Here is a 21,643-nt window from a genome sequence, read left to right as displayed (position 1 = left end):
TGAGTATTTTTAACAAGTTTGATTCTTTTTTAATCTTTTTAGTTGTATCTTATTTTGATCTGAACATGGAATGTGATAATGAAGTAATGTGTACTGAATGTAAAAACGTGGAAAACAACCTTGAGAAAGTTATTACTTGTGCGTATTGTTTTAAAAGTGTCCATCTACGTTGTAAAAATCTAATTGGCAGTGCTGCACGCAAATTGAAAGCACAGCAATATTTTTGTGACCCAAATTGTGCATCTATTTATTCTAAAATTATAACTCTACGTAAAGATCATGAGACAATTATAGAAAATATCAACATGAAAATTGAGGAAACAGTTTATAACGTTGTTTCTAAAGAGTTGACTTCGGTAAAAACGGATATGAGATCAGTTACTTCTGCGATAGAGGCGTCACAGGAATTTTTATCTTCTAAATTTGAAGAAATTCAGACGGATTTCGAAGATTTAAAATCCCGGAATGATGCTCTTGAAGAAGAAGTATCTGGTCTCAAATCCAAACATTCCAAACTTTCAAATCAAGTACAAAAGCTAGAAACGAACCTTGATAGATTCAATAGAGAGGCTATTTCTAAAAATTTAATGATTTTTGGAGTACCGTTTCAAAATGGCGAGAATACTCTAGAACTTGTTCGTAAAATATGTGGGACTTTTAGTTACGATTTAAAACTTGAATACATAGAAAATGCAGTAAGACTACTTTCTTCGAATAAACCCAACTAAAAGTTACCACCAATTAAAGTATTTCTTAAAGACACTTTTGTTAAAGAAGAGATATTCAATAAAAAACGAAGCTTTGGGAAACTCGCTTCCTCTTTAGTTGACCCGACATTTATGTTAAACGGAAAACCATTCAATATCACAATTAGGGACGAGCTTACACCTTTATCAATGGAAATTCTGAACGAGTTACGTGAATATCAGGACTTACTAGGAGTAAAATACGTCTGGCCTGGTAGAGGCGGTGCTATCCTTGTAAAACAAACAGATACTTCTAAACCAGATGTTATTAAAACAAAACTTGAAATGAACCATTTTATGAGCAAGCACATCACTCAAGGAAAAAGCGTTTCATCAATTCCCAAGGAAACCCCATCTCCTAAACGCAAAAGGAATAATGATTCAGAATTAAAATAAATTTTATTTGTAAAAGGTCTTGTGATTACTTTTTATATAAATAATTTAATGGATAATCTAATTAATGTATACCATGACAATGTCGATGATTTTAATTTAAGAACTTGTGATAACAATTTAGGAAATTTAAGAGTTTTGCAATGGAATATATGTAGTATGAATAGTTTAAATAAGTTTGACTGTGTGTTGCAGACTATTGAACATTTAAATGTCTGTATTGATGTAATTGTTATTTGTGAAACTTGGGTTGCGAAGCATAATTGTAATATTTATAATATTCCAGGATACACCTCGATCTTTTCTTGCCGTGACCAGTCCTATGGAGGTCTAGCTATGTATATTAAAACAAATTTAAAGTTCAAAATTACTGAAAATAAGGTCATTGAAGGTTTCCATAGGATAAGCATTCAAATATCTTTGAGTGGTCAAGTTTTTAGTGTTCATGGCATCTATAGACCACCCGCATTTCCATTTAACTCATTTTGCGATCAAATTGAATCCTTGTTAGCGTCTGTTGCCGATAACCATTCTTGTCTTATTGTAGGTGATTTTAATGGCCCCATAAATTTAACCAATTTAAATACAGTTACGAAATATAAGTCGATTTTGGAATCCTTTGGTTATGTTTGCACAAACTCCTTCCCCACTAGACCAAAAACTAATAATATTTTAGACCACGTCATTTCTAAGCAGATTGATCTAGGCCGACTGAAAAATGACACTATTTTTACTGATGTGAGCGACCATTTACAGGTTATTACATCCTTTAAATTATCAAGTAATAAACAAATGGCAACTTTAACGAAAGAAATTACTGATCATTGTAAACTGAACAATTTATTTTTGAATTATTTGAATAATGTTCAACTACCAGATAACGTGAATGTTGGTTTGCAAGATATCACAACATCTTACAGCCATTTTCGATCAATGTCTACTAGGACAATAAAAAAAAAAATGTAAAATTGAAAGGCAACTACTGTCCATGGATGTCACTAGATCTTTGGACACTCATAAAAATTAAAAATAACTATTTAAAACGTTCTAAAAGGCACCCCGATGATGTCCAACTAAAACAAATGTTGAGTCATATAAATAAAAAATTGTATTTAAAAAAACAGGAATGCAAAAAGTTATATTATGAACGTTTACTGAACAACACACCACATTCGAAGCTTTGGAGAAATATAAACACCCTCATGGGTAAAAACAAACCAACCACATCAATCAACCTGTCTGATGAAGAAGGCAGCACTACCAACAATTTAGAAGTTTGTGAAAAATTAAACAGGCACTTTTCCACAATTGGCAAAAGGTTAGCTGAGGAAATTCCAATTGACCCTGGCTCTGACCATTTTTCCCGTATTGAACATGTACAAAATACAATATTTCTACATCCAGCTACTGTGAATGAGGTAAGGGTAGTCATTCTATCCCTTAAAAATAAGAAGGGCTGTGGACCTGATAATTTCCCAGTAAGTGTCTTAAAAAATTACCATGACAAATTCTCTATCATACTTAAGGAATATTTTAATTACATTTTAGAGACTGGAATTTATCCTGAATGCCTCAAAATCGCAAAAGTTATTCCTGTTTTTAAGGCTGGCGATTCCCATGATATAAACAACTACCGTCCAATATCTACCTTAAGTTTTTTTAGTAAAGTGTTTGAAAAACTTCTTGTGACCAGAATTGTAAATTTCCTGAACCAGCATGACATACTTTATAAGCTGCAATATGGTTTCAGATCCGGCTTGAGCACACTAATTGCCATCTCAGAACTAGTCGACTCCATTATATCTAAAATTGATTCCAAAAATATTGTGGGAGCATTGTTTTTGGACCTTAAAAAAGCTTTCGATACATTGAATCACGAAATATTACTATCCAAACTAGACAAATATGGAATAAGAGGAACAGCTAATAATATCCTTCGCAGTTACTTAGAGGGGCGGAAGCAATTTGTAGTGATTGAAAATACCAAAAGCGTGGTAAGAAATATTGATATAGGTGTACCACAAGGTAGCAATATAGGTCCGTTACTTTTTTTGTTGTATGTTAATGATCTCTGTAACTTACCATTAAAAGGCACAGCACGCCTATTCGCTGATGATACAGCAATTTTCTACTCAGCAGCATCTACTGATATTATCATTCAACAAATTGAAAATGACTTGAAATTGTTATCTAAATATTTTAATACCAACTTGTTCTCACTCAACTATACGAAAACCAAATACATGTTATTTCATTCTTCACATAAAAGATTACCTCCGAATATTGACCCAAAGATAAATGGAAATGTTATTGAGAGGGTAAAATGCTTTAAATATTTAGGAATCTACCTAGATGAAACTCTTTGTTGGAGTCGTCACACAGAATATCTAGAGAAAAAAGTTTCTCCTCTTTGTGGTATCCTATGGAAATTGAGAAATTTTGTGCCTCAACATGTTTTATTGAAATTTTACTTTGCGTTTATTCACTCTCATATTAACTATCTTATTATGATATGGGGAAGAGCTTCCTTGTCAAATTTACAAAAACTTCAAACTCTCCAGAATAGATGCTTAAAAAATATTTATAGACTACCGTTGCTCTTTCCTACCCAACAGCTCTACACCTTAAGAGCCCATAACATTCTTCCATTAAAAGATCTTTGCGATTTACAAACTGTAATATATGTCTACGACAATTTATACACAAGTTTCAGTAATCAAAACATCCATTTTACAACGGGATTGCGTACTCATAACACTCGCCAGTCAGATTTTTTACAACGAAGCCGATCCGTGACATCCTTAGGTCAAAAAAGAATATCATTTATTGGTCCAACTAAGTACAATGCCTTGCCTAATGAAATAAAAACCATCAACAACCGTTCCACGTTCAAAATCAAAGTAATACAGCTATTAAAAGAAAAATTGAATCGTTAAAAACCGTTCGATCAGTGACCAGTTTTCTTCTTTTATAATTAATTTTTTGTGAATTTTTGTAGCAATTTAGTTTCTTTGTGTGTTCTTTTTTTTTATTAATTATTTAAATTATAATTTCTTATTTTATTAAATGCTTGCTTAGTAGTATTAATATCAAATAGTGGATCTCTTTAAAGGAAATCTGTTTTCCATTGAGATCCATGTAGTATTTAATTTAGTATTATCATTACATTTCCTCGCACTAAATTTAAACATTTCAGTTCTCAGCATGAGTAAAATTTTGCCCGCGTTTTTTATTAATTTTTGTTGCTGCCAGACATGCTGAGAACAGTAGCGTCCATTACCAGGGGGCTCTAATGAGCTTTTTGGTGTGGGGGAGTGTGGTGGGCCGCTACATATAAAAAAAAAAAAGAAACGGCACACATTCCTTTAAATATTCAAATGTTTTGTATGGGCCCCCGCTTGAAAAGTGCGAAGAGTCATTCAGTATGGATTTCTTATGTCAAAATATATCTACATGTAAACCATTTGTTTTGAAAATCATCAAGTTTTGTTAATCGAATTTTGATATATGTTTTACCGAATTTGTATGAGAACTCCCCTTCTCAAAGTAAGAAGGTTTTCAAATATGTAATATCACAAACAATCTTAGGCCCAAATAACTCTCAGTACCAAATGTTAAGTCTGTATCCGTGATGTCTCAAAGAAAACGCCCCCTTTCCTATGTTTAAGAACTTTACCACTTTAAAAGTGGTAGAGGTCATTCATAAAAATGAATATTAGCATCAAAACATGGTTGCGTACCAAATTCAATTAAAATCACTTAACAATGGTTATAGTTATGTCGTATTCAACGTTGATTTTGTACGGGAGCTTCCGGTCTTAAAAGTGGCATGAGCCATTTAGTAAAGTAAATAATATAACCAAGTCGAAACTGCCATGTGTAGGAAATTTCATAAATTTCCCATTAAAATTATATGAGTTCGGTCGTTTTTTGTTTGAATTTAGTAACGGAGCCACGAAACTCTACAAAATTGAGCACAACACTTTCGGTGGCCCAAAGATACTAAATTTGTAACTTTAGCTAAAATGAATTCTGTGATATACAATGCTGAATTTCGGTGTTTCTTGGTTAAGATTTCTTCGCGGTCCAAAAAAAAATAACATCGTGGTCCTTGATGGGTTAAGGTCGAACAACAATTGTAATCGAAAGATGGACAATGAAGGGGCTAATTTTTTAACATTAAATTATGAAATTTTAACTAGAAATATCATGAAATTTCGCTTTCGTTCAATTCCATAGGCCCTTGCACTATTCCCCTTTAATATTTTCCTTCAAACTTTACCATTTGATAGGGTTTCTAGCCTTTTGACCTAGATTAGCTTACTCTTGAAAAAGGTCCCTATTTCTTTAAATAAAAAAATAACTATAAAATACTCTGTTGTGGTATGAGCCTACTTGGTTGAATGATTCGACTGAATCAAAGCAATCGAAAGATTCCTTTTAATTCAACCACGGTAAATGAAAAGTTCATATACCAGTATTTCGATAGCAACTTACTACCTTCTTCAGTGAACGTTTTCGATTGATGAATGTGTATCGTTTCCCTCCCTTATATTGTCCGGGTTAGGTAAGCTACTACTAGGTAGCAGAAACCTCCGAATGCTCGGCAGTTGTGCCGTTGTCTGTTTTTTGGGTCTACCTACCCTATTCTGGGTGTTTTCTGGTAGTGCTAAATTATTTTCTACCCGTTTTTGGGCATTGTCAGGTAAATTATTGTATTTCTTTTTACCTAAGAATTTGAACAACCAAGTGTGCCCTGGTCCGGAGTCTCCGTTTAAGAGATGAACTGATTTTTCATTGAAGATTTCAATGCTTTCAGCAACATCCAATTTAAGCGAATTACTATTCAAAGACCGGATCAGCGAGACATTTCCTCGATCAATAGAGTGACCAGATTCACACATGTGTAAAGCTACTGCAGATCTAGGATTCTGTGAAGGAAGAATTTTCTTCTTTGAGTCAGATCTAGCTATAGCCATGTGTTCCTCGAATCTATCAATCAACTTCCTTCTGGTTTGTCCAATGTACACCTTATCACAGTCGGAACAACTGATTTTGTACACACCAGATCTATGAAGGAGCTCCACTGGATCTTTTGTCGATCCTAAGATGGATTTCAGTTGATTATTAGAGCTAGTGAACACTAGTTCAATATCGAACTTTGTCAACTTGTGTCGTAATTCGACTGCGTTGACACTGTTGAACTCCATGGACCTTCGTTGAAACTCCTTCTGAACAGGAGTTAAAGTAGTGAAAGATTTCCGTTGAAGCAATCTTTCTTTTTTCCTTATGATGGCTTGAATGGATCTACTTTGGTATCCATTTTTATTAGCCGTTTGGAAAATATATTGGAGTTCCTTTTCTCTTCCTTCAGTTGATAGGGGAATGGAGTTCATCCGATGGATCATGTGGTGGAACGCCGCCATCTTATGCTGGAACGAGTGGTTCGAGGTGCTCGGTATTACCCTCATGGTGTTTGTCGGCTTTCTGTAGATTTCGAATTGGAATAGGCCATCATCTCTCCTTACCAGAACATCCAGGAAAGGTAATTTCCTGTCTTCTTCTATTTCGCAAGTGAATTTAATATTCTTATGCAAACCGTTTATGGATGTTAGAAGTTCTTCTAGAAAATCTTTGTTTACTACACAAAAAATGTCATCGACGTATCTCCACCATTTTTCGGGTAATAAATCTTGATTTTCAAGAGTCTCCTCCAAATGAGCCATAAACAGTTCACACAAGAATGGAGACAGAGGATTTCCCATTGGTGCCCCCTTTGTTTGTCTATAGAACAAATCTCTAAATTTAAAGAAGGTTTGTCCCATACACAAGTCCACCAATTTCTTGTAGTTTCTAACTTTGAGTTTCCAAGTGCTCCCATTGTGTTGTTGAAGCAACCAATCTTCTAGCAGATTAGAAGCTTCTTTAACGGGAACACTTGGGAACAAAGCTGAAACATCAAAGGAAACCATGACCTCGTCCTCTTCTATGCCTCCCGACGCCTGCAGTCTGTTCACGAACTCTAAGGTGTTGGTCACCGATCTCGTTTTGAAAGGTTTTGGCATCCTTTTAAACTCGTTCAGTAGCCACTTCGCCACTTCTTCAGTGGGCGCGTTCACTCCCGAAATTATCTCCCTCATCTCATTCCCTGGTTTGTGAATCTTCGGTAGGCCTTTGATTCTAAGGACGATTGGGGCAGACACTTTCAGGGCGCCCGGCGCAAACCCTAAGATCGGTCCACAGTCCTTCAGCGTTTTTTCCACCTCCTTAACCATCTCCGGTAGCGGGTCCTCTCTTCGAACTCGATACGGTCCTTCATCGATTTTGGCCTGCATCAATCCGTTGTAATCCGTTTTGTCCATGATGACCACCGAATTTCCCTTGTCCGCCTTGACGTAGAACACCTCCTTTCTCCTAAGTTCTTTCGCTATCTGGATTTCCTCGACGTTGGATTTCCCATTGATGCCCTTTCTCAAGACATCTGCCACTTCGGCTCTGGCGCAATCCTTCTGGGCCGTGGACAGCTTACTGGACCTAATAGCCGTCTCTACATCGATGATTATCTGGTCCTTGGTTTCCTCGACACCGCGTAGTTTAGACCTTTGTTGAGTAGATCGATCTGTTTGTCGGTGAACTCTTCCTTCGATCGATTCACCACAAAACCATCCAGTACCGCCACGCTGGGTTTCTCGTAGTTCCGTGGCGGCTGCCTTGCCTTCAGTAGCTCCAACTTATTCCGTAGCACCCTTTCCTTACGCCTTTCCTCGCACTTTTCCGCCACCTTGACCTTCGTCAGAAACGCAGGGAACTCGATCGGGTAGTCCCTGGCCAGCTTCAAATGCAATGCGTAGCACTTCAACGTTTTGATGTTAAGTTGTGCATACAACTTCTCAACACTGTCTTTTATGAAACCACTTTCGAGTTTCTTCACCAATTTCGATGGCACTTTTTCATTTACCACCACTTTATGACTAACAGGAGTTAGCCCAAGATGTAAACACTCCTTCAGGAATGCTATACTTTTACGTAGCCCCGCGATACACTTCTTCAATTTTAAAAACACGTTTGGCTCGAACGGCTTGGATGCCATATTCACTCTGTTGTGGTATGAGCCTACTTGGTTGAATGATTCGACTGAATCAAAGCAATCGAAAGATTCCTTTTAATTCAACCACGGTAAATGAAAAGTTCATATACCAGTATTTCGATAGCAACTTACTACCTTCTTCAGTGAACGTTTTCGATTGATTCGATTGATCAATCGAAAACGTTCACTGAAGAAGGTAGTAAGTTGCTATCGAAATACTGGTATATGAACTTTTCATTTACCGTGGTTGAATTAAAAGGAATCTTTCGATTGCTTTGATTCAGTCGAATCATTCAACCAAGTAGGCTCATACCACAACAGAGTGAATATGGCATCCAAGCCGTTCGAGCCAAACGTGTTTTTAAAATTGATTCGATTCGAACGTTTTCGATTGATTCGATTGATCAATCGAAAACGTTCACTGAAGAAGGTAGTAAGTTGCTATCGAAATACTGGTATATGAACTTTTCATTTACCGTGGTTGAATTAAAAGGAATCTTTCGATTGCTTTGATTCAGTCGAATCATTCAACCAAGTAGGCTCATACCACAACAGAGTGAATATGGCATCCAAGCCGTTCGAGCCAAACGTGTTTTTAAAATTGAAGAAGTGTATCGCGGGGCTACGTAAAAGTATAGCATTCCTGAAGGAGTGTTTACATCTTGGGCTAACTCCTGTTAGTCATAAAGTGGTGGTAAATGAAAAAGTGCCATCGAAATTGGTGAAGAAACTCGAAAGTGGTTTCATAAAAGACAGTGTTGAGAAGTTGTATGCACAACTTAACATCAAAACGTTGAAGTGCTACGCATTGCATTTGAAGCTGGCCAGGGACTACCCGATCGAGTTCCCTGCGTTTCTGACGAAGGTCAAGGTGGCGGAAAAGTGCGAGGAAAGGCGTAAGGAAAGGGTGCTACGGAATAAGTTGGAGCTACTGAAGGCAAGGCAGCCGCCACGGAACTACGAGAAACCCAGCGTGGCGGTACTGGATGGTTTTGTGGTGAATCGATCGAAGGAAGAGTTCACCGACAAACAGATCGATCTACTCAACAAAGGTCTAAACTACGCGGTGTCGAGGAAACCAAGGATGGACCAGATAATCATCGATGTAGAGACGGCTATTAGGTCCAGTAAGCTGTCCACGGCCCAGAAGGATTGCGCCAGAGCCGAAGTGGCAGATGTCTTGAGAAAGGGCATCAATGGGAAATCCAACGTCGAGGAAATCCAGATAGCGAAAGAACTTAGGAGAAAGGAGGTGTTCTACGTCAAGGCGGACAAGGGAAATTCGGTGGTCATCATGGACAAAACGGATTACAACGGATTGATGCAGGCCAAAATCGATGAAGGACCGTATCGAGTTCGAAGAGAGGACCCGCTACCGGAGATGGTTAAGGAGGTGGAAAAAACGCTGAAGGACTGTGGACCGATCTTAGGGTTTGCGCCGGGCGCCCTGAAAGTGTCTGCCCCAATCGTCCTTAGAATCAAAGGCCTACCGAAGATTCACAAACCAGGGAATGAGATGAGGGAGATAATTTCGGGAGTGAACGCGCCCACTGAAGAAGTGGCGAAGTGGCTACTGAACGAGTTTAAAAGGATGCCAAAACCTTTCAAAACGAGATCGGTGACCAACACCTTAGAGTTCGTGAACAGACTGCAGGCGTCGGGAGGCATAGAAGAGGACGAGGTCATGGTTTCCTTTGATGTTTCAGCTTTGTTCCCAAGTGTTCCCGTTAAAGAAGCTTCTAATCTGCTAGAAGATTGGTTGCTTCAACAACACAATGGGAGCACTTGGAAACTCAAAGTTAGAAACTACAAGAAATTGGTGGACTTGTGTATGGGACAAACCTTCTTTAAATTTAGAGATTTGTTCTATAGACAAACAAAGGGGGCACCAATGGGAAATCCTCTGTCTCCATTCTTGTGTGAACTGTTTATGGCTCATTTGGAGGAGACTCTTGAAAATCAAGATTTATTACCCGAAAAATGGTGGAGATACGTCGATGACATTTTTTGTGTAGTAAACAAAGATTTTCTAGAAGAACTTCTAACATCCATAAACGGTTTGCATAAGAATATTAAATTCACTTGCGAAATAGAAGAAGACAGGAAATTACCTTTCCTGGATGTTCTGGTAAGGAGAGATGATGGCCTATTCCAATTCGAAATCTACAGAAAGCCGACAAACACCATGAGGGTAATACCGAGCACCTCGAACCACTCGTTCCAGCATAAGATGGCGGCGTTCCACCACATGATCCATCGGATGAACTCCATTCCCCTATCAACTGAAGGAAGAGAAAAGGAACTCCAATATATTTTCCAAACGGCTAATAAAAATGGATACCAAAGTAGATCCATTCAAGCCATCATAAGGAAAAAAGAAAGATTGCTTCAACGGAAATCTTTCACTACTTTAACTCCTGTTCAGAAGGAGTTTCAACGAAGGTCCATGGAGTTCAACAGTGTCAACGCAGTCGAATTGCGACACAAGTTGACAAAGTTCGATATTGAACTAGTGTTCACTAGCTCTAATAATCAACTGAAATCCATCTTAGGATCGACAAAAGATCCAGTGGAGCTCCTTCATAGATCTGGTGTGTACAAAATCAGTTGTTCCGACTGTGATAAGGTGTAAAGTCTGCTTCATTTAATATTGGAACAAATTCTTTTGCTCATTGTGGCGCTCCTAGTGGACGGATTTGGAAACTTTTTTCACCCACGTGTCGGGAAAATCATTACTTTTCACCATGTATTTATGTCATAACACCAAACGATAGCATTTTGTAAACAACCGCCATGGAAGCCGAACGGAGAGATCAAATTGTGCACAGTTTTCTTACGAGTACGAGTACGAGAATTTCTTCGAAACAGCAATGAATAATTTTTTTAATTTTTTTTATGAAAGAGTAAAGGAAATGCTACATTTGTATGAAAAACAAATTATGAATTCGTTAATAAATGACTGAACTACACGCAATTGTTTGTGTTCCAATATTAAATGAAGCAGACTTTACATCCGTCGAACTTGGTCAGCACTTGGTCGTACAGCTTTCGAGCACGGATTCTGGCCACATTGTTCTGCTTCAGCGTCCGATTTGGCTGTTTGCTGGCTCGGAATGACCTTATTCCTTCCCGGAGACGAATTCGTCGCACCGTACTGTGAGCGGCCTGGAACTTATTGGCCAAATCGCGGTCTGAAAGATTGGGATTCCTCTTGACGGCCTTGATGACTTTCCCACGCAGTTTCCGGTCGACAGTTCCACTCCGACGCTTCGAATGCGGCTTCCGAGCCGTCGTCAATGTTTCCTTGTACTGCTTGATAACACGCCATACGGTATTTCTGGGCATTTTAAGCTGTTTAGCTAGCTTCGATGCCGACAACAATGGATTTTCAAGAAAACTGTGCACAATTTGATCTCTCCGTTCGGCTTCCATGGCGGTTGTTTACAAAATGCTATCGTTTGGTGTTATGACATAAATACATGGTGAAAGGTAATGAATTTCCCGACACGTGGGTGAAAAAAGTTTCCAAATCCGTCCACTAGGAGCGCCACAATGAGCAAAAGAATTTGTTCCAATATTAAATGAAGCAGACTTTACATTGGACAAACCAGAAGGAAGTTGATTGATAGATTCGAGGAACACATGGCTATAGCTAGATCTGACTCAAAGAAGAAAATTCTTCCTTCACAGAATCCTAGATCTGCAGTAGCTTTACACATGTGTGAATCTGGTCACTCTATTGATCGAGGAAATGTCTCGCTGATCCGGTCTTTGAATAGTAATTCGCTTAAATTGGATGTTGCTGAAAGCATTGAAATCTTCAATGAAAAATCAGTTCATCTCTTAAACGGAGACTCCGGACCAGGGCACACTTGGTTGTTCAAATTCTTAGGTAAAAAGAAATACAATAATTTACCTGACAATGCCCAAAAACGGGTAGAAAATAATTTAGCACTACCAGAAAACACCCAGAATAGGGTAGGTAGACCCAAAAAACAGACAACGGCACAACTGCCGAGCATTCGGAGGTTTCTGCTACCTAGTAGTAGCTTACCTAACCCGGACAATATAAGGGAGGGAAACGATACACATTCATCAATCGAAAACGTTCACTGAAGAAGGTAGTAAGTTGCTATCGAAATACTGGTATATGAACTTTTCATTTACCGTGGTTGAATTAAAAGGAATCTTTCGATTGCTTTGAGTCAGTATAAAATACAATAAAAACTACTCCAAAACTATACATTTACTAAGGAAAAAAATTGAACCCTCACATAAATCAACCTGCTGCTTCTAAACGGTTTGATTTCATCAGGAAGGGTGTTTATTTACGAGCCTTCGAAAAAATAGATATTTCAAGATTTTGAAATTACAATTTTACTTACATTTTAAATTTTCAAAAACAAACCAATTTTACTCAATTCGAAACTCAACTTATAAATTTTTAAACGTACAAAACAGTTTTGAGTTATTTTTACTTTAGACTTAGTTATTGATCATTATGTGGAAAAATTTCATGTTGATCCAAGTTACCCCGGTGACCAATTTTACCCCGTTTTAGGGTTCTATGACTCTGACAAGGACTCTTTCTCTCAACAAACAAGTAAAAAAACTTCCATCGCCATCACATTTCAATGCCAATCAAAATTTTGTCCTTAATTAGTTATTAAAGCGAGAAGCGTCATTCTGCATAATAAATTAACCTTTTTTTGTCAAATCATATTTGTTAACCAATTTTTACGATAATCACCTTAAAATTGTTCAAGATGCGTAATTTTTTGTGTTTATTTTGTATGGGAGCCCCCTTTACATAAAGTTTTAAAATCTTAAAACTATAGTATAATACTAATCTGGCCTAATACAATAGCCAATATGTGTTTTCTTGAAAGAAGCTTTCATGCACTTTTACCTTTTTGACTGTAAAGGCTTCTTATAAGATCATCACCAACTTAGTGATTTTAAATAAAATGTTTTGGTGCAAGATAAGATTTTATTTGATTTTATTTACCTATGTTTTAAATATAAATAGAAATCGCACCAAACAAAAGACTTATAAATTGCAGACGAACAGAAACTAAAAGATTATATGCCTAATGTTGAAACGTCATCCTCTCAGTACCGGTCCTAAAACAAAGCACCACTAGAATGTTAAGCAAGTTTGCCATCGTATAAAATCACTGTGCGCCCAAGTGAAAAAAAAGAACGCCGGAATCCATTAGGGACACCCATTAGCAGGGCGATAAAAATGATTGACTAGCTTCAAATCCGCGCCCAATTTCCAAGCATTTTTGTTGTTGTTTTACTTGAATCGCGCGGCATCACATATCCATCCATATAAACATATGTTTATGTTAGAGGGAGAAAGAGAGAATTGAATTTCCCGAATGTGATTGTGGAAATGGCAATCATAAAACATGTGTCTCACCCAAAACTGTCACCAACAAGCAGATTCCGTCAGCTCCCCGGTCGGTAAGTTAATCACAACCTTTCACAGATTGAATCTCCTTCCGCCGAACCAAGATGAGTAGTAAGTTTAGAACAAAACTCATAAGGTATCTAGCTCGAGTCATCAAAGCATGGCGACCGTCGTCGGTAGTTGAGCACTAATTTATTACCGCAGGAAACTATTCTTAGCCGTGAAGATTACATCGAACAATGAAAGAAACCAAAAGAAAGCAAATGGTGCGGGATGATCTTCCTCTGCGCTTCCATTGTGTCGCCCGAAAGAAATATGAATGGGATAATCCTCGAATGAATGAGTTCAATTATAAATGATTGAACAGGTGCTGCGCGGAAATACTTTTCGAAATTTTACTATAAAGTGGAAGTTGTGGTAGCTATTTCACTGATATTTAGAGAACTTTAGAACTTTGATTCATAAATATTTAATCGAAGGGAAAAAATGGCTTCGAAAATTGCTGGGTTGCATAAAAGTACGGTTATTTCTTTACTTTGTTTTGAATTTATAGATAAAAAATGTCAAAACTTAAATACAATTTTTAAGATTAAATTCTTCAGATATTTACCTTGATACCCTTCCTCTCAAGAAAATGTCTCAATTACCTTAATCAGCATGACGTGATGCTTTTAAATCCAGTATTTTTTTCATCCCTCTGATAGCTGTCCAAAGCGGTCTTATTTATTTGCCCAAGCCCAGGTATAATTCAAATATCTTACTTTAGCAAGTATTGACAGCTAAGTGGGAGGTCTCCTGGCTCTCCTCCCACATTTAAAACTCCCCAGTAAATTCCCTCCTCCAATATTTGACAGCAGTCAATAGGTAAGATACACTGCTTTAGTATGAAAAGAGGCCTACCTCAGATCCATTACAAAAAAAAGGAAACAGCAGGAGTCAAGCAACCAAGTCATTGCTGGTTGAGGTCATGCTGGTGGTGAACTTTCTCTGTCGTCCATTCATGTATCCAACTCGACTCTCTGGAGCCACCCTCTTCTCCCGATGAAACCGTAAAACAAGATTCCTACCGTTTTCTCAGCCATGTCCAAGGTTTTACCTTGCCCGTTTTTTTTTGCTGGTAGAATGTCGGTAGTGATGAGGGTTTCTTGAATTTTCGGTCACTTTTCAACCACGCCAGGTAGAACAACTAAGCTACCCATAAACCAGCAGTCGTAAATTGTAAACCTTTCACTGCGTCACTTCAGCTACTCTGGCAACGGACAAATGAACGGAAGGACTTTGGTGTGGTCAAACATTTTCGAAACGTCGAAAATTTATAGAGGTGTGTTTCAAACTTTGTCAAGCGCTACGACGGCCGTTGGATTGCCTTGCCGATATTTTCTTTTCCGTGCGGCTGGCAGCACCAAAAATCTTACAATCCCACAACAGCATTCAAACCGTCAGTTTTCGTTGGTTGACGTTAATCACGCATAAATCATGTACGGCTACTCGAAGATATTTGGGAAATAACATTTGAAAAGGTAATATTTACATATGGACATTGGGATTTTCGCATAATTAATATACAAATGTTTTTCCTCCACATAAAAACTACTGAAACAATTTTTCTGAAATCTGAAATCTGAATTCTAAAATCTAAAATCTGAAATCTGAACCTTAAATCTGAATCTGAAGTATGAATCTGAAATCTGAATCTGAAATCTGAATCTGAAATCTGAATCTGAAATCTGAATCTGAAATCTGAAATCTGAATCTGAAATCTGAATCTGAAATCTGAATCTGAAATCTGAATCTGAAATCTGAAATCTGAATCTGAAATCTGAATCTGAAATCTGAATCTGAAATCTGAATCTGAAATCTGAATCTGAAATCTGAATCTGAAATCTGAATCTGAAATCTGAATCTGAAATCTGAATCTGAAATCTGAATCTGAAATCTGAATCTGAAATCTGAATCTGAAATCTGAATCTGAAATCTGAATCTGAAATCTGAATCTGAAATCTGAATCTGAAATCTGAATCTGAAATCTGAATCTGAAATCTGAAATCTGAATCTGAAATCTGAATCTGAAATCTGAATCTGAAATCTGAATCTGAAATCTGAATCTGAAATCTGAATCTGAAATCTGAATCTGAAATCTGAATCTGAAATCTGAATCTGAAATCTGAATCTGAAATCTGAATCTGAAATCTGAATCTGAAATCTGAATCTGAAATCTGAATCTGAAATCTGAATCTGAAATCTGAATCTGAAATCTGAATCTGAAATCTGAATCTGAAATCTGAATCTGAAATCTGAATCTGAAATCTGAATCTGAAATCTGAATCTGAAATCTGAATCTGAAATCTGAATCTGAAATCTGAATCTGAAATCTGAAATCTGAATCTGAAATCTGAATCTGAAATCTGAATCTGAAATCTGAATCTGAAATCTGAATCTGAAATCTGAATCTGAAATCTGAATCTGAAATCTGAATCTGAAATCTGAATCTGAAATCTGAATCTGAAATCTGAATCTGAAATCTGAATCTGAAATCTGAATCTGAAATCTGAATCTGAAATCTGAATCTGAAATCTGAATCTGAAATCTGAATCTGAAATCTGAATCTGAAATTTGAATCTGAAATCTGAAACTGAAATCTGAATCTGAAATCTGAATCTGAAATCTGAATCTGAAATCTGAATCTGAAATCTGAATCTGAAATCTGAATCTGAAATCTGAATCTGAAATCTGAATCTGAAATCTGAATCTGAAATCTGAATCTGAAATCTGAATCTGAAATCTGAATCTGAAATCTGAATCTGAAATCTGAATCTGAAATCTGAATCTGAAATCTGAATCTGAAATCTGAATCTGAAATCTGAAATCTGAATCTGAAATCTGAATCTGAAATCTGAATCTGAAATCTGAATCTGAAATCTGAATCTGAAATCTGAATCTGAAATCTGAATCTGAAATCTGAATCTGAAATCTGAATCTGAAATCTGAATCTGAAATCTGAATCTGAAATCTGAATCTGAAATCTGAATCTGAAATCTGAATCTGAAATCTGAATCTGAAATCTGAATCTGAAATCTGAATCTGAAATCTGAATCTGAAATCTGAATCTGAAATCTGAATCTGAAATCTGAATCTGAAATCTGAATCTGAAATCTGAATCTGAAATCTGAATCTGAAATCTGAATCTGAAATCTGAATCTGAAATCTGAATCTGAAATCTGAATCTGAAATCTGAATCTGAAATCTGAATCTGAAATCTGAATCTGAAATCTGAATCTGAAATCTGAATCTGAAATCTGAATCTGAAATCTGAATCTGAAATCTGAATCTGAAATCTGAATCTGAAATCTGAATCTGAAATCTGAATCTGAAATCTGAATCTGAAATCTGAATCTGAAATCTGAATCTGAAATCTGAATCTGAAATCTGAATCTGAAATCTGAATCTGAAATCTGAATCTGAAATCTGAATCTGAAATCTGAATCTGAAATCTGAATCTGAAATCTGAATCTGAAATCTGAATCTGAAATCTGAATCTGAAATCTGAATCTGAAATCTGAATCTGAAATCTGAATCTGAAATCTGAATCTGAAATCTGAATCTGAAATCTGAATCTGAAATCTGAATCTGAAATCTGAATCTGAAATTTGAATCTGAAATCTGAAACTGAAATCTGAATCTGAAATCTGAATCTGAAATCTGAATCTGAAATCTGAATCTGAAATCTGAATCTGAAATCTGAATCTGAAATCTGAATCTGAAATCTGAATCTGAAATCTGAATCTGAAATCTGAATCTGAAATCTGAATCTGAAATCTGAATCTGAAATCTGAATCTGAAATCTGAATCTGAAATCTGAAATCTGAATCTGAAATCTGAATCTGAAATCTGAATCTGAAATCTGAATCTGAAATCTGAATCTGAAATCTGAATCTGAAATCTGAATCTGAAATCTGAATCTGAAATCTGAATCTGAAATCTGAATCTGAAATCTGAATCTGAAATCTGAATCTGAAATCTGAAATCTGAATCTGAAATCTGAATCTGAAATCTGAATCTGAAATCTGAATCTGAAATCTGAATCTGAAATCTGAATCTGAAATCTGAATCTGAAATCTGAATCTGAAATCTGAATCTGAAATCTGAATCTGAAATCTGAATCTGAAATCTGAATCTGAAATCTGAATCTGAAATCTGAATCTGAAATCTGAATCTGAAATCTGAATCTGAAATCTGAATCTGAAATCTGAATCTGAAATCTGAATCTGAAATCTGAATCTGAAATTTGAATCTGAAATCTGAAACTGAAATCTGAATCTGAAATCTGAATCTGAAATCTGAATCTGAAATCTGAATCTGAAATCTGAATCTGAAATCTGAATCTGAAATCTGAATCTGAAATCTGAATCTGAAATCTGAATCTGAAATCTGAATCTGAAATCTGAATCTGAAATCTGAATCTGAAATCTGAATCTGAAATCTGAATCTGAAATCTGAATCTGAAATCTGAATCTGAAATCTGAATCTGAAATCTGAATCTGAAATCTGAATCTGAAATCTGAATCTGAAATCTGAATCTGAAATCTGAATCTGAAATCTGAATCTGAAATCTGAATCTGAAATCTGAATCTGAAATCTGAATCTGAAATCTGAATCTGAAATCTGAATCTGAAATCTGAATCTGAAATCTGAATCTGAAATCTGAATCTGAAATCTGAATCTGAAATCTGAATCTGAAATCTGAATCTGAAATCTGAATCTGAAATCTGAATCTGAAATCTGAATCTGAAATCTGAATCTGAAATCTGAATCTGAAATCTGAATCTGAAATCTGAATCTGAAATCTGAATCTGAAATCTGAATCTGAAATCTGAATCTGAAATCTGAATCTGAAATCTGAATCTGAAATCTGAATCTGAAATCTGAATCTGAAATCTGAATCTGAAATCTGAATCTGAAATCTGAATCTGAAATCTGAATCTGAAATCTGAATCTGAAATCTGAATCTGAAATCTGAATCTGAAATCTGAATCTGAAATCTGAATCTGAAATCTGAATCTGAAATCTGAATCTGAAATCTGAATCTGAAATCTGAATCTGAAATCTGAATCTGAAATCTGAATCTGAAATCTGAATCTGAAATCTGAATCTGAAATCTGAATCTGAAATCTGAATCTGAAATCTGAATCTGAAATCTGAATCTGAAATCTGAATCTGAAATCTGAATCTGAAATCTGAATCTGAAATCTGAATCTGAAATCTGAATCTGAAATCTGAATCTGAAATCTGAATCTGAAATCTGAATCTGAAATCTGAATCTGAAATCTGAATCTGAAATCTGAATCTGAAATCTGAATCTGAAATCTGAATCTGAAATCTGAATCTGAAATCTGAATCTGAAATCTGAATCTGAAATCTGAATCTGAAATCTGAATCTGAAATCTGAATCTGAAATCTGAATCTGAAATCTGAATCTGAAATCTGAATCTGAAATCTGAATCTGAAATCTGAATCTGAAATCTGAATCTGAAATCTGAATCTGAAATCTGAATCTGAAATCTGAATCTGAAATCTGAATCTGAAATCTGAATCTGAAATCTGAATCTGAAATCTGAATCTGAAATCTGAATCTGAAATCTGAATCTGAAATCTGAATCTGAAATCTGAATCTGAAATCTGAATCTGAAATCTGAATCTGAAATCTGAATCTGAAATCTGAATCTGAAATCTGAATCTGAAATCTGAATCTGAAATCTGAATCTGAAATCTGAATCTGAAATCTGAATCTGAAATCTGAATCTGAAATCTGAATCTGAAATCTGAATCTGAAATCTGAATCTGAAATCTGAATCTGAAATCTGAATCTGAAATCTGAATCTGAAATCTGAATCTGAAATCTGAATCTGAAATCTGAATCTGAAATCTGAATCTGAAATCTGAATCTGAAATCTGAATCTGAAATCTGAATCTGAAATCTGAATCTGAAATCTGAATCTGAAATCTGAATCTGAAATCTGAATCTGAAATCTGAATCTGAAATCTGAATCTGAAATCTGAATCTGAAATCTGAATCTGAAATCTGAATCTGAAATCTGAATCTGAAATCTGAATCTGAAATCTGAATCTGAAATCTGAATCTGAAATCTGAATCTGAAATCTGAATCTGAAATCTGAATCTGAAATCTGAATCTGAAATCTGAATCTGAAATCTGAATCTGAAATCTGAATCTGAAATCTGAATCTGAAATCTGAATCTGAAATCTGAATCTGAAATCTGAATCTGAAATCTGAATCTGAAATCTGAATCTGAAATCTGAATCTGAAATCTGAATCTGAAATCTGAATCTGAAATCTGAATCTGAAATCTGAATCTGAAATCTGAATCTGAAATCTGAATCTGAAATCTGAATCTGAAATCTGAATCTGAAATCTGAATCTGAAATCTGAATCTGAAATCTGAATCTGAAATCTGAATCTGAAATCTGAATCTGAAATCTGAAATCTGAAATCTGAATCTGAAATCTGAAATCTGAAATCTGAATCTGAAATCTGAATCTGAAATCTGAATCTGAAATCTGAATCTGAAATTTGAATCTGAAATCTGAATCTGAAATCTGAATCTGAAATCTGAATCTGAAATCTGAATCTGAAATCTGAATCTGAAATCTGAATCTGAAATCTGAATCTGAAATCTGAATCTGAAATCTGAATCTGAAATCCGAATCTGAAATTTGAAACTGAAATCTGAATCTGAAATCTCAAATCTGAATCTGAAATCTGAATCTGAAATCTGAATCTGAAATCTGAATCTGAAATCTGAATCTGAAATCTGAATCTGAATCTGAAATCTGAATCTGAAATCGGAAATCTGAAATCTGAAATCTGAAATCTGAAATCTGAAATCTGAAATCTGAAATCTGAATCTGAAATCTGAATCTGAAATCTGAAATCTGAAATCTGAAATCTGAAATCTGAATCTGAATCTGAAATCTGAAATCTGAAATCTGAAATCTGAAATCTGAAATCTGAAATCTGAAATCTGAAATCTGAAATCTGAAATCTGAAATCTGAAATCTGAAATCTGAAATCTGAAATCTGAAATCTGAAATCTGAAATCTGAAATCTGAAATCTGAAATCTGAAATCTGAAATCTGAAATCTGAAATCTGAAATCTAAAATCTGAAATCTGAAATCTGAAATCTGAAATCTGAAATCTGAAATCTGAAATCTGAATCTGAAATCTGAATCTGAAATCTGAATCTGAAATCTGAAATCTGAATCTGAAATCTGAAATCTGAATCTGAAATCTGAATCTGAAATCTGAATCTGAAATCTGAATCTGAATTCCGAATCTGAAATCAAAATCTGAATCTGAAATCTGAGTTTTTGATCAAAATTTCGAATCTGGATCGTAATTTGACTCGAGTTTTTATCATTTTCGATAAACTTAGTTATATCAACTTTGACCCTAGTCGAAAGTGAAAACAAATAACATTTATATTTTAAAAAAACCATTCCAATGATAACACAGATTGCAGAAATAAATCCCTAGTCTGCAATAAATACAGAGAACATACACCTCTAAACAGAAAATAGTTGCTCCAGAATAATCGATGGACCACTTTTTTTCTCCACCGAGTTTACTTGCTCTTACTTCGAAGGAGGTGGATAAGAATACGTTTCTCAACTGACCATAAATGTTTATTTATGATGATTGATAGCGAATGGAGTCAATGTTCCGTTAACATAGTTATTGGAGAAGAATAAAAGATACTTTGTAGATTATTTACTTATTACTACTACCTTGAAATTAAAAAGTGACAATGACATTATTTAATCCGGTTGTTGACTCCAATTAAAATGCAGCTTCAATTTTCTCAAATTTTGATGCCTCGTTATGTATTGCATGCTGCTCTGAGGTAGGACGTATAACGTCAAATCGCCATTCATTGTGAGACTCAATCGACGGTCAACGCCGCATTTATGACATACAATAGCCCG

The 21,643-nt window shown here is 35.7% G+C and overlaps 2 protein-coding genes across 2 annotated transcripts in view; one reads left to right on the top strand and one right to left on the bottom strand.

Annotated features, from left to right (window-relative positions):
- The window catches only part of LOC129737901 (uncharacterized), a 36,915-nt gene extending 28,686 nt beyond the window's left edge, over positions 1-8,229 (bottom strand). Inside the window, exons 1-2 of the mRNA XM_055729068.1 lie at positions 7,803-8,229; positions 6,967-7,758 (exon numbers count right to left, since the gene is read on the bottom strand). Coding sequence (XP_055585043.1) covers positions 6,967-7,758; positions 7,803-8,229 — 1,219 coding nt within the window. The remainder of the gene's footprint in view (positions 1-6,966; positions 7,759-7,802) is intronic.
- A 559-nt stretch (positions 8,230-8,788) lies between these two features.
- On the top strand, positions 8,789-13,354 carry LOC129737900 (uncharacterized). The gene is made up of 2 exons (XM_055729067.1): positions 8,789-10,055; positions 13,290-13,354. Exons 1-2 carry the CDS (start codon positions 8,789-8,791, stop codon positions 13,352-13,354), a joined length of 1,332 nt encoding a protein of 443 aa, XP_055585042.1.
- The last annotated feature ends 8,289 nt before the right edge of the window (positions 13,355-21,643 follow it).

This window comes from Uranotaenia lowii, chromosome 1 (assembly GCF_029784155.1).
Source record: "Uranotaenia lowii strain MFRU-FL chromosome 1, ASM2978415v1, whole genome shotgun sequence".
NCBI classification, from domain to species: domain Eukaryota; kingdom Metazoa; phylum Arthropoda; class Insecta; order Diptera; family Culicidae; genus Uranotaenia; species Uranotaenia lowii.
The sequence above is the reverse complement of the archived record's forward strand: the minus strand, read 5'-3'. Positions and strand labels throughout refer to the sequence as shown.

Coding starts and splice junctions, on each gene's coding strand:
- LOC129737900 (XM_055729067.1), top strand. CDS start 8,789: ATGGCATCCAAGCCGTTCGAGCCAAACGTGTTTTTAAAATTGAAGAAG. Junction 10,056..13,289: donor CAAGAAATTGGTGGACTTGT/GTATGGGACAAA, acceptor TATAAATTGCAG/ACGAACAGAAACTAAAAGAT.